This window comes from Anser anser (genome assembly GCF_964211835.1).
Source record: "Anser anser genome assembly, chromosome: 1".
Lineage (NCBI taxonomy): Eukaryota > Metazoa > Chordata > Aves > Anseriformes > Anatidae > Anser > Anser anser.
The window spans coordinates 105128947-105141813 of NC_139720.1; the positions used below are offsets into that span (position 1 = coordinate 105128947).

At 40.5% G+C, this 12867-nt stretch overlaps 1 protein-coding gene across 1 annotated transcript in view; it reads right to left on the reverse strand.

Annotated features, from left to right (window-relative positions):
* Positions 1-7997: 7997 nt before the first annotated feature.
* Positions 7998-12867, reverse strand: part of CCND2 (cyclin D2) — a 42334-nt gene continuing 37464 nt past the window's right edge. Inside the window, exon 6 of the mRNA XM_083845630.1 lies at positions 7998-12863. Coding sequence (XP_083701756.1) covers positions 12708-12863 — 156 coding nt within the window. The 3' untranslated portion in view covers positions 7998-12707. The remainder of the gene's footprint in view (positions 12864-12867) is intronic.

Genomic DNA, 12867 nt, shown 5'->3' on the forward strand with positions numbered 1-12867 from the left:
GGCTGTGCCAACCAGTCCTTAAAATGCTGCGGATGTAGAATATTTCTTCTTAACAAATCGCCTTAACAATTAAATTGAAGACATAAACAGTCTGAAACATCTTCTAAGGTCTCAAGGCACATATTCTTACTTTACAATTATAATCAGGTGGCTTTCATCTTAAACACTGATTTTCACGTAATCTCATGATTCTAGGAGGCTTGACTAGAGTTTACTAGGTTTCAAAAGACGCAGTATTTGCTGATGTTCAGACTCGTTCTATCAACTAAAATAAGAACACTATTCAACAACAGGACTTTGCTCATAGTATCAGTAGTGGGTAAACTATGCTTTGGTACAAGTTTTGGTTGAAAGTCTTGGAAGCCAAATCATGTTTCCTCAGTGATCATCAGCAGAGAGAGGACTGGTTTCAAAGCAACTGTTCCAGACCAGCAGTTCACAAGGCATAACAGTGGGTGATATAGGCACGTTTGTAGACTTCCACAACAACTGGGGCCAAGCTGGCCTTGTGTGGTACAACTCGTAGAATAGTTTGGGTTGGAAGAGACCCTAAAGATCATCCAGTTCCAACCCCCCTGCCATGGGCAGGGACACCTTCCACTAGACCAGATTGCTCAAAGACCCATTCAGCCTGGCCTTGAACACTTCCAGGGATGGGGCATCTACAACTTCTCTGCGCAACCTCTTCCAGTGCCTCACCACCCTCTGAGTGAAGAATTTCCTCCCAAATATTTAATCTAAATCTACCCTCTTTTAGTTTAAAACTCCTACCCCTTGTCCTATACTACACTTCCTGCTACAGAGTCCCTCTCCATCTTTCATATAGGTCCCCTTTAGGCACCAGAAGACCATTATAAGGTCTCTCTGGAGCCTTCTTCAGGATGAACAACTCCAACCCTCCTGTCTTCACAGGAGAGGTGCTCCAGCCCTTTGATCATCCTCACGGCCTTCCTCTGGACTCACTCCAACATGTCCATGTTCTTCTTGTGCTGGGGGTCCCAGAGCTGGATGCAGTACTCCAGGTGGGTGTTCATAAGAGCAGAGAAGAGGGAGAGAATCACCTTCCTCAAACTGCTGTCCTTGCTTTCTTTTCATGCAGTCCAAAGCCTCCCTACATTTTCTGAAAAATGAGAGAGATTGTGATCTTCTTCAGGCCCTATTTACCCAAATCACTTCAGTGCCTGGGATCTAGATGGGAGATTGGTGGAATAAAATTTTGGGATCCAGAATCTTGGATGAATTTCATATTAAGACTGTTGCAGATTGATTTGTTGGATGGAAACCACTTTTGCTCCACAGCCACCATCATTCTTGAGAAATAGCAGAGAAGAGGAACTGGGAAGAGGGGCAGAGAGAAGAGCAAAACTAAACTGAACATTGCCATCCACCTACCTACCAACATCTCACCCACACCCTGTATCACAGTGGTGTTTGCAGACTTAAAACTGACATCTGATCTAGATAAAATAAATCAGCTCTGTTGCCTAGTGGTATTCTTTCTGGGCCAATTGACAGCATTTGTGGGAAGATGCATCTTCATTTTGTAGTTGACATTCTTGTTGCCTATGCATTGCTCCCTGTGTGAGTAAAGGGATTCTTTCTTTTGTTGCTAGGATTTGCCATTCTGACTTTCACTTTTCCTAGTATGGATGGGCAAAGCAAAAGAAAAGAAGTCTTAGAAAAATAGAAGTTTGTTTTGTCATTCCTTCCTTACCTCCTGTTTTTGAAAAAGAAAAATCATGAAAAAATACACATACATTTTGGCAAACTGCAACAACACTACATAGAAGATGGTTTTATTAACACAGAAATAAGATATTCTCCCCAGGAAAGGTCCTACTAGCCAGAAATAGTTAGGATTTTAAATTGCTGTCATTTTGGGAAATTAACCATAAAAATTTGGTCAAATCGTGTCTCTGTTATTGATATAGGGTAGGATAACAGGTAATGTGTATTTTATGGTTTCCAAATGCAAGGAAAGAAGTGGAGAAGTCACCTAAGGGTGAACACAAACACCCAAGAAATTATAATAACACAAAAGGACTGAGAAAATAGTATTTAACATTACTATTTTAATCATTTGGCTGAGGATGATTTATAATAAGCAATGAGCAATGACCTAACTGCTGGTAAAATGGACAAAGTTACAGAAGAAGCAACCACAGATCATCCTTTTCACCTCAGAAAGCTGAAGTTTTATGGTTTACAGATGATCTAATTAACCAAAATATTAGTTGGTCAGAGAGCTGAGTGTATTTGCTTTAGGATTTCACAACAGAAAGAAATAAATTTTATCTAAAAATCAGTTATTGGAGAAATTTTTCTGGGTTGCCCAGACATCTGACCTAACTTTGAAACCAATTTGTGTCTTAACCCCCCACCCAATAAATAAATAAATAAATAAATAAAGACTAAAGCATAATTCTTCCATTTTCTAGCATTTTAAAACCACACAATAAATTAAATGTTTAGTACCGCACTGGGTCTATTTCATTCCCCTTTTATCTTCCTTTAGTACTGTGGCATAACCTTGTTTTTCTGTAGTGCCTCAGAACTGACATTTTAAATGGGTGAAATTAGTGACATGTCTAGCCTTTACGTGATCCAGTGCCAAATGACTCAGCTCTGACCTATTTCTATTGTAACACCATTAAAAAACAATTGCGTTTTGCTACGATGGTAAGCCCCCAGCTGTGTTTCAAGCATGTTTTAAAAGTACAAGAAACAAATGTGAGTCAACACTGTTATCATCTATCATCTTATAAATGCATGTTTTGGTACGGGTCCCTTGGCAAAAGTGACAGCTCTTCAGGCAAAGTTTTAAGAGACTTTGTCTGAAGTTCCATAGCCTGGACTTGTGAGAAAACAGCTCGAAAAGCATGAGACTTCTGACTTACAGCCTCATGGCTTGGCTACTAGATAATGTTTCCTTTTATCATTGTTTAATACTCTTATCTTTGCTCTTGTCTTCTTCATCTTCATAGCATGCACACATATATATATTTTTTCCCGAGTGTTTTAACCTTATTTGTCTTTTCTTCCTCTTCAGTAATTTATTTGCTGTAGCACATCATGTCAACCTGTGATCATGACCCCATGTTTTAAATTGACCCACTGAAACAAAGTGTCTATAAAGCATAACTGCTAACACAAACAAAGAAACTCCTCAAATGAGTAACAGTATTTCGAGGAACTCTTCTTAGGAAGAAAAATATTTTGTGGTGCTGGAAATTGAAAAATTTCAAACGGGAAATATTCTAATAAAAAAATCAGTTTTGAAAAATGTTGACTGTGTATTAAAGTCTTTATCACATGGATTGCACATCACTAACATCAGACAATATCAGCAGGCCAGGAAAACTTGTCTCCTTGGAAGAAGAGCTAGCAATTAAAATATGCAAAATTGAAGTCATCATCTGGGCGGTATTCCCTGCAGACCACTTATCATTTCAGGAGCTGATCTTCCTTCCTGCTCTGACAAGTTCACCAGCCCAGGAGAAACCGAGACTGAACTTCTGCAGAATTCTTTCCTCCCCCACCCCTCTTGCTCCATAATACAATTCTCAAGGACATGCTGGCATGAAGAAATTCATGACTTGGTCAAATCCTAGCACAGAGATTGTGCTCTCACCAGTTCTTAAATTTGTCAGGCTGGAGAATATGGTTGTGTGATACCTTTTCTGCAACTACCTTAATTGCTTTCATGGCAAAGTAACTTCAGGAAAGTGTTTAATTATTTTTCAGATGGCTTTCAGTGATATATACCAGCTGCAAACAGGGAGCAGAGCCAGCCCCATGTGGCTGTCCCGCTGAACAGAAAACATCCAGTGCTCCTGCAACAGCACTCCAGGCCAATTTGCACAAACCCTGAAGTGTGAAAGTTCAGGTTACACTTGCACGCCTTCTGGGTGATGAGGATGAGGACCTTCAGGCGAGCTGTAAGGTAAGCGAGAAGTTTCAGTGAAACATTTTGATTTCCGAAAGGCTGTGAAGCGCCCGGCATCTCCTCCAGGAGCTCCAAGGAGCTGCAGTTGTGAGAGTTACGTTACTGACATCTAGCGGCCCCCGTGAAATATGCACCTTTCGATTTGGGAACCCCAGCCCAAGTCAGGTTCCCGTTCGAGTTCTGCATGTCACTCAGATTTAATACATATATTTAATATTTAATATAATATTTAATACATATTTAATCGTTTTCTCCAGTGCTGCTAGCCATCAAGGAGAATCACATCCAGATTTTACAAATTACTGTTGCAAGTTTCTATGACGGGAGGCCAAACCTTAATGCCTAAAACTGGGGAAACGCGTTATACTCTCAGGGCACTCCAGAAAGATCAATACTTTGCCATATGTGAGCAGCAAATCCAAAGAAACTTGAGGAAGCTGGAAAAATTGAGGGAAACTACTTTTGTTTGGGAGTGCTGAGTAATAGTCCTGATTCATTCCTTATCCTCCAGCTGGTTATGTCCCGCTCACAGTTTTGTTCGAGTGCTGAAAAACCCTAATCATCAAAAAGGTCAATCTGTTGCTCTTCAGAGATGGATGCTTGTTACTTTCCGCTAGACAAAACAGAGGTCTTGCTCTAAGAAGAGTTACTGAATAATCTGAGCGACTGTAGCTCCAAACGTGGCCGGTGGGTTGATCTTTCTCTCTCTCCCCTTCACTGCTCTGTCCTAATGCTTCTCGTAGTTTCTGCATGTTATGTTTTGGAAAAGCTCAAATAACATCCCAGTTTATTTTTAGAGAATAATCAATATTAATATGGAGCTATCACCACATAATTTCTGCAGGACAGACATTTAAGCAGACAGACGTTTTTCCCTTTTACTGTGCTGCCCATCAACTCCTTTCTCTCTCTCTAGCAGGTTGCAGCAGAACACAGAACAGCCCCTCTTGCCAAGCATATTGCATGTAGAGCTCTTACCTCATTATAAATACCTCAGCTTTACTCATCTTCATGTTTTAAGTTACCAGGTCTAGGTTTAATGTGTCTGCTACTGAGAACTACTATTCCCCACTCAGCTCTGAACAGTCAGAAGCCACAGAGTGCACCTGAAGCCTATGCTGAACAGTGCCCTGATGTTCTCCCTTGCATGTGTCTGTAATAAGATACCCACAATTTTCACTGATTTCCCCTGGTTTTAGTGCAAAAATATTGTGGTACCTGTGCCCCTGCAACCACACACAGCTGAAATGTAAACCACCTTTGGGAATCCTTTTAAATATAACATGACATTAAGAAAAATGGAAGATTTTTTGTTTGTTTGTTGTTGTTGTTTTTTAAAATATTTCAAGGAGGTACAAAGTAAGTGTGGTGCAGCCAACTTTCTCGAAAGATCTAAAGGGATCCCCAGTCTTTTTAAAATAAACTTTCCCTTAATTGGGAGAAATGATTCAGTGTGCTGTGGGGGGCAAAGAACTAGAGCATAGCCTCTTTCTCTTAGTGCCAGCTGGCTGGCTGTGATTTGCAAAGCAGTGCAGAGAAGGCTCTACTATAATTTCTGTAAAAACTGAATGCAACTGCTTTATGTTTATGGCTGCAAGTAATTGTAGACTGTTGCAAACCTGTATCAGCAACAGTCACCTGCATAAGTAAGGCCATACTCTTGCCTGGCCTGTTTCTTCCCTGTGAAACATAAGATTAAAATGCACATTTTCTATCTTGTTATCTAGATTGTTATTAAGCAGTCCATGAGCTTGATACAGCATTTCATGCTCTTCATCTCTCCTGCTCTTTCCCCAAAAAACATTTGATTTGCAGTAGGTTTGAAAATTACTGTAATTTATACAGTGTGGAGACATTCTGTGCATCCTTCTAGACAAAGTATAATGGCTGATGGCATCTGACTGCTGACAGTGAGGTTCAGTGACCTAGACAGTCATATGTGTTTATTTTAATAGGATAAAGCACCATTGAAATGCCCAGGGGTTAACTCTGTATTGAGAAAGATGGACTCATGACAACTCAGAATGAACTGAGGCTAGTGGGAAAATTATTGAACCTTTTAAAAGTCAACAGTGGAGTTCTCACTGTCTTTAGCAGGGATAGAATTTCATTCCATTTGTACTGGTTGCATTAGATTTGTAGGGCTTTTTGCTTCTTTAGAGCAGCACAGAACAAAAAGTGGCTCCATAGTTCATGGACAAATTAATTTTTATTTATTTATTTATTAAACATAAAAGTCAGTCCAGCATGCAGTTGTTTTAAAGCAGGCTTTTGCTTTGTGGTCCCTCCTTAAAATCCTCAGGCCATCCTTATATAACATATAGGATCATGATGGGCAGATATTGTTTGCAGATGGTAGGAAGATGACAATACAAAATAGTTTCACAGGCCACATAATGGAACTTAACCCTATTGTGTGTGGCTTCTCAGCATTCAGACCGCTTTCTTTAAAGAACAGGAACAGGCTTTTTTCCAATTATTTTCAGTTTAGCTTCTGCACACTACATCCACTAATTTTGAAAACATACATTTATTTAATCTACAACAGAAAATCTCTTCTTTGCTAGATCTAATTTTAGTAAAACCTCTAAAACACAAAGCTGCAAAGCACATCCCTTAAGTTTCAGGAGGACTACTGGTGACACTACAGAGGGAAAAAAATTAATCTGACAAGACCTGTAATTAGGCCAGGCTCTTTGAGCTTTAAAACACAAATGGAAGGTGTAAGAACAACTCTCACATGTTCCAGTTCTTTGGCCCTTAGTTAGGCCCAAAAAATGCTGCAGATTGTTGGTAATGTTAAAGTGGTACCAGAGGAACACAAGGACTCATTATGCGTTAAAATCTTTGGTGCAGATAACCTGTGGAATGAAGACTCACAGGTCAATTTCCATGGAAGATTTAAAAGACCTTGCTGTAAACCACAGCTCTCATTTGTGTGATCATGACTAGAAGGGGCTCTATCTCCTGACTCATACCTCACAATTTCCATCATATTTCCTATCCCATCCATGATTTTTTCTTCTATTTGTTCATATATATATATATGAATATACATATGAAGAAACATATTACCCCCTTCCCCCATATATATATGTCATGTTTCTTCATTTTTGCAACGTGTTTTCCCTTTGAGTATTTTCCTTCTCCCTGTTCAATACATCTTGCTTTCATTTTCCTCTTCACTTTTCTTTCGTTTCACTTATCTATTTTTGTCTGTAGCATTATTCATTTCATGATGGTGTTTTTCTCCAGTGTCTGCCCAAATACTTCTTCATTCTTCAGTGCCTCTTTGCTCTCCTGAAGGGCACCCAAAAGCCTGAAATTCATTAGAAATGAGCACACTGCTACTTGATGGCAGTGGAGAATTTCACCTACACCAGAGACCGGGCAGTCTTGGCAGTGCCTGTTTACAGTGTTGTGGAGCAAGAGAGACTAAGGGCAGGCCAAACATGTCACGCATGAAGTTGATCAACCTACAGTAAGGTTGACCTCACCAGCATGAGCTGTGATGAAAATGGGAGAGACAGAGAGGGTTTGTCTTGCTACCTGGTCAAAGGCTAAAGAAGACTTAGTGCATGGTTTCTTCCCACTGGTTTCACCACAAAACCCCCTCTCTTTCCCTCACTTTTTACCCAAAGCTTATACAAAGAAAAACTACAGAATGTTGCAGTAGCCTTTAAAGTACATCAAATAACTGGATATTTAAATAAAATTTAAATTAGTTGCAAAAATGTGCACTCCATGTACTTACGAACGCTTTTCCACAACCTCAACTTAATTTCCACAAAATGTTTTCATCTAGCAATTTACCATTTTTAGGACTTTTTTCTCCTTAAATCCACCTGGACCTTTTCATGGAAGAAACAGCCAGAATTTGCCTTAAACAGTAGGCAATCATATAATGCATTTTTTTTAGAGGAAAACTTCTGTGACTGCAACATTAAACAGTTCCCATTTTATGTGCCTGCTAACATGATCTATCCAGATAAAAGGCTCCAAAATCACATCATCTTTTGCACAATGAATGAATAAAAACAAGACAGGCAAATTTAGGTCAAGGTGAGTTTATTGTCCATACAGCATACCTAATCCTGCCAAAACACTTTTCTTAAAACCATCTTTAAACTAGTCAAAACAACGGGTTATTAATAAAAATGACAACACTGAACAGAGAAGACCTTTTAAAAGGTAATCAAGACTACACTGTATCAGAGTCTTATCCATCAAAAACAATCTCACATACTTTCTAAATACTTTTGTTTACATTGATCATGTCTACTACCACACTTTCTAGCATCCCCTGACCATATAAACATCCACACCTCTTAAAGAGCACATTGTGAGAGAATAGCTGACTTGATATGGCATCACACTCGTTAAAGCAAAAAAAAAAAAAAAAAAAAAAGTATGAGAACAGGAACTGTGCAACTGAGAGTGATTTCTGAGGTACATGAGAACATGGTAATAAACATAGTGGAAAAAATCCAGTGGCCAGGTGGTTTGCTGAGTATAGAGCTGTCCAATTACTCAAGCATAAATCATTGACATCAAAATGGGACTCAGTATTTTTCTCTTTCACAAGCATGTTGGGAGTATAAATAAACCAATTACAAGGTGCTCCTACACTACAGTAATGGGTGGGAGGGGAAGATCAAAGTACCATCAACAGAAAGCTGACACAAACGGTTTTAGCAGTTGTGCCAGTCATTTAGCACTTTTAAAGTATAATCAGAAATATATACATATATTATATATACATATATACATATATTTCTGATCCACAGGAAGTTTTTATGATATCTGCAATTCAGGGGAGAAATCTTACATCTCATCTGCAATAACAGTGTATTAACATTGGTTAAAAGGGGTACTATGCAGTATTTTTGTTTTGGGTGCTACTGTGAAAATGTTCAAGTATGTCACATAATTTTTAAGAACATCACTGCAGAAGACAACACTCCTAGCACTCGTGGTGAGCTCATGGGTCTCCCTGCCACATGAAGGGCTGCCACTTGGTGCTGCCACTTCCAACCCAATTCCCGTGCCCACTTCTTGCGCTCACCACCATGGTGAGGTGAGTGGACCTTAATGCTTACACTGATTTCCAGTGAAACCTATGGAACTGCGAGTGGACACGGACCCACGTAAGAGGTTACACAGCAGAGACAAGCCTTGGTGGGGAGCCCCACAGGGGACAAGGACACCACAGGATGGGCTATCATCCCCCTGCAACCAAATAAACCCCAATGGGGCAAAACGCTAAGCTTCAGTCCACTGACTTGCCTATGTTTTTATTGGGCCAAGAAGCCAATGTTCTGATGGCTGTCTTAAAGATGCCACAAAACTTTCTGTAGTTTTCAAGAGTAGGGGCAGGCACCACAGCTACTACTCCTGCCTATACTCAGCCACGCTGACTGGAAGAACAAAGGGGAGCAAAGCACCTAAGTGCGATGCATGCAGTGCCCACACTTTCTGCACGCAGCTCTGCTAACACCAAGCATGTGTAGCATTTCGCTCATGATTCGCAGACTCCTCTGGTGCACTTCCCCGAGAAACACTGATTAGCACAAAAATTCGTGCATGCAAACACTAACATGGAATTACCTGATCTGTCAGGAAACATTACCTCATACATGCGCTGCACATAGTTCCGGAGTCTTGCTTGCCATGGTGTTTCCACAAAACTATCATCTAAGAGTCATGCAGTTGCTGAATTTCACATGCTCTCAGTGTGAAAAGCCACCACTGTCAGAAAAAAGCCATCCACCCACCGTTTTCCAGCAACACTGCTGTTTGTCCCTTTTGAAACCTGCTCTGGCAAACTGTAAGGTACCACTCTTGCCCCCAAAGCTGCCGCAGCCCCTCAAGCCACCAGTGGGAAGAGCACTTTGGCCCTCGAACTTCACTAAGAGCAGTTACCGTCAGTTGCCGTCACCTAACAAGAGGAAGACTTCTCCTCCACACAGCGTGCTGTGGTGCACCCAAGAGCTGCAGGGCAGTACAGCCGAGAGCTCCGAGGGGACTGGCAGAGGGCTGGCACCTGGCCACTGGGGCGCAGTGGGGCAGCTGGGCCTGATCCTCCACAAGGTGACGGCCCATTTTGAACAGCAGGATTCTGTGAGCGGCCACCCCGGCGGCTGCCCTGCTGCCCACCTAACAACCGGCAGGGGCCGGGCAGCACCGTGCTGGACCCTGTCTTGTGCAGGCACCACCAAGGGCTCGGCCACCATGCTGTGATGACAGCCCAGAGGGACGCTGGGAGGGAGATGCATAGCCACCACAGGCATGTCATCCATGTGTCCAGGATTACGGCCTGGAGGCGCAGGGGATGCTCCTGGACAGGCGCTTGGACCAATGCATTTTTTCCACTATGAAAAGGACACCTAAGACCAAAAGGGAGCCAATGCCCCTGCTTGCTGCAATTTCTCCCCGACGCAGCCGGCGCGACCATGCTCCGCTGACCAAAGTGCAGGCCCCAAGAGCTGCCGCTTGCACCGACCGCTCCGCTGAGGCTCCCGGCGGGGAGAAAGTAACTGTCACGTTGTGAGGTATTGTGAAAATGGGAACCATTTTTGTCTTGTCCAGTAAACCTGAGGTAAGTATACCATCTTTGCAGAATGTGATCAGGAAGGAAAAAAAAAAAAAAAAAGAAAGAAAATAAAAGGAAAATAAAATAAAATAAAAAAAATCATGAACACGCTATTAGGAAAAAAAAAAAAAAAAACCTGTACAGGGCATTTCCAGTAAATCAAAGAACTCATCATATCTCCACTTAACCATCTACTTCAGGATTTGAAATTTAAGCAGTAAAATAATATATTATAAAAATGTTTATAAAATAGCAGCACACTCAGTGAAACAATACAGCTAAGTACTGTTAATGTGAATAAGAATGAAACAAATCATAGCTTCTTAGCAGCGCAAAAAAAAAAAAAAACGACAACAAAAAACCAACAAAACCTTAGAATCTTACTCCATTTTCTACCCTCATCTAGCCAAATACAGCTGAGTCCATTCATATAATATTCTTCGAAGTAGCATGTTCGTTCTGGATTTTTGTCTGAAAAATGCAAACATTTAACATTTCAACCAACAGCTTCATTCTGTATATTTGCAAACTGTTAATACAATTGTGCAAAAAAAAAAAAATTTGCTCCAACTCCTTTGCCATCTAAATGCCTCTTCTTTATAGATGGAGCAGAAAAATAAATTCAAGTACACTGAATACACCTTTGTAATAAAACTCCAAGTCACACACCTTGATGTTTACCACTTGTGTCTTGTGCACCAGCAATTTTCTTTCATTGTCCATGGATAAGCATGCAGGTGGTATTAAGATCCTTCTGTGACACTGAACAATACAAATCGTCAGGCTTTTATCCGGAATGTCATGACAGGAATGTCATCTGAAGCAGGTGTTGGTATTTCCAGCAACACCACAACTAACAAAGTACACCAGATACTGGAAAATATTGACTCTAAAAAGCTATAATGCTTTGCTTTTGTGACTTTTTCTTTTTTTTTCTTTTTTTTTCTTCCTTTTTTTTTCCTTGGCAAAATTGTCATAAACCATTTCATTTAATCCCTTAGGAACAATTTTCAAAGTGCTTTTCGAATGAAATGGTTTATAATAACGCTCACTGTGGATCAATAAAGTTATTGAAATGCTGAAAAGGTGTGATGGGGCGGTGGGGGAAGCTGTGTGGACAGAAGAGGGATCATACCAAACCTCATCTTCTTTAACACAGTGAGGATATATTAAAAAGGAAGATGGACAGAGCATCATTTAATTGTCTTTACACCAAGCTAAGGAGCTGCCAAAAGTTAACATTGATGTGAAGCATTAGCACTGTAAAGGAATATAATGCTTTTGACAGATGATCCACTGCATCTTGCAATCCAAAGGTCGGAGGTGGTCTGATTAGCCGACTGGTCGAAATTAATCGGTTCATTTCCCCCATCTAATGTGAGCACTCGATAACTTTGGCTTGGCCCACAGTTGGGTAAAGAGGATTGCCCTTATGCCAAAGATGCTGCTGTGTTTAGAATGAACCATTTCTGAAGGAAAAGTAGAAAAAGTCAGACGGGAGAGGGGAATTTAAAACAAAACAAAACAAAAAAAACACCTGCTCTTCCGGCTGGCAAAATAAAGCATCTTCTTTCTTAGGTAGCAGCTACCACAGACAGCAAGAGTAAACAAAACTAACATACAGAGATCCAACAAACACTTCTGACTAATAACAGAGGTGACAGATCAGCAAATCTCTTCTGCATTCAAAATGGTTTAATTGCTTCAGGGACCTTTTCCCACTTTGCCCTAGCCCCTTCTTCTATTGCTTTGCAATCTAGTCAAGCCATAAAATCGCACACACAATTCCTTTCTTAAATCTAAAAAAGGGGTGTATGCACTAGGTCATAATACACAGACAAGTATACTCTACTTTCTTCCCACAAATGCAGGCTTACATTTATCTAGCTACTTGTATGCTTTTATAAGCATTTAATATCACTGATACATAATCAAATAGCAATTACCAAATATATTGTGGGATTCCCTTCTGTAGAACGTCATGGGCGCCAAATGTTTTTTTTTCATTATTCAGTTTTTGTATTTTTTTTTTTTTACCTAAAAGAACTTTAAATACGTTCTATACGGGAGCAGATTTAAAAAAAAAAAAAAAAAAAAGATTTCACTCTAAAAATAATAACAAAAATAAAAGGGCTGGGGGAACAAGCATGACTTTCTGTGCTGATGTCCTCACAGGTTGATATCTCTCACATCTGTGGGAGTGCTGGCCTGGTCCAGTTCATCCACCGTCTTAGAAGGATTGCTTTGCTGTTGCTGCTGCCGGACTTGCCTAAGGTTGCTTACTAGCACCGACTCAATCTGTTCTTGACAAGCTTTAAGGCAGTCCTAA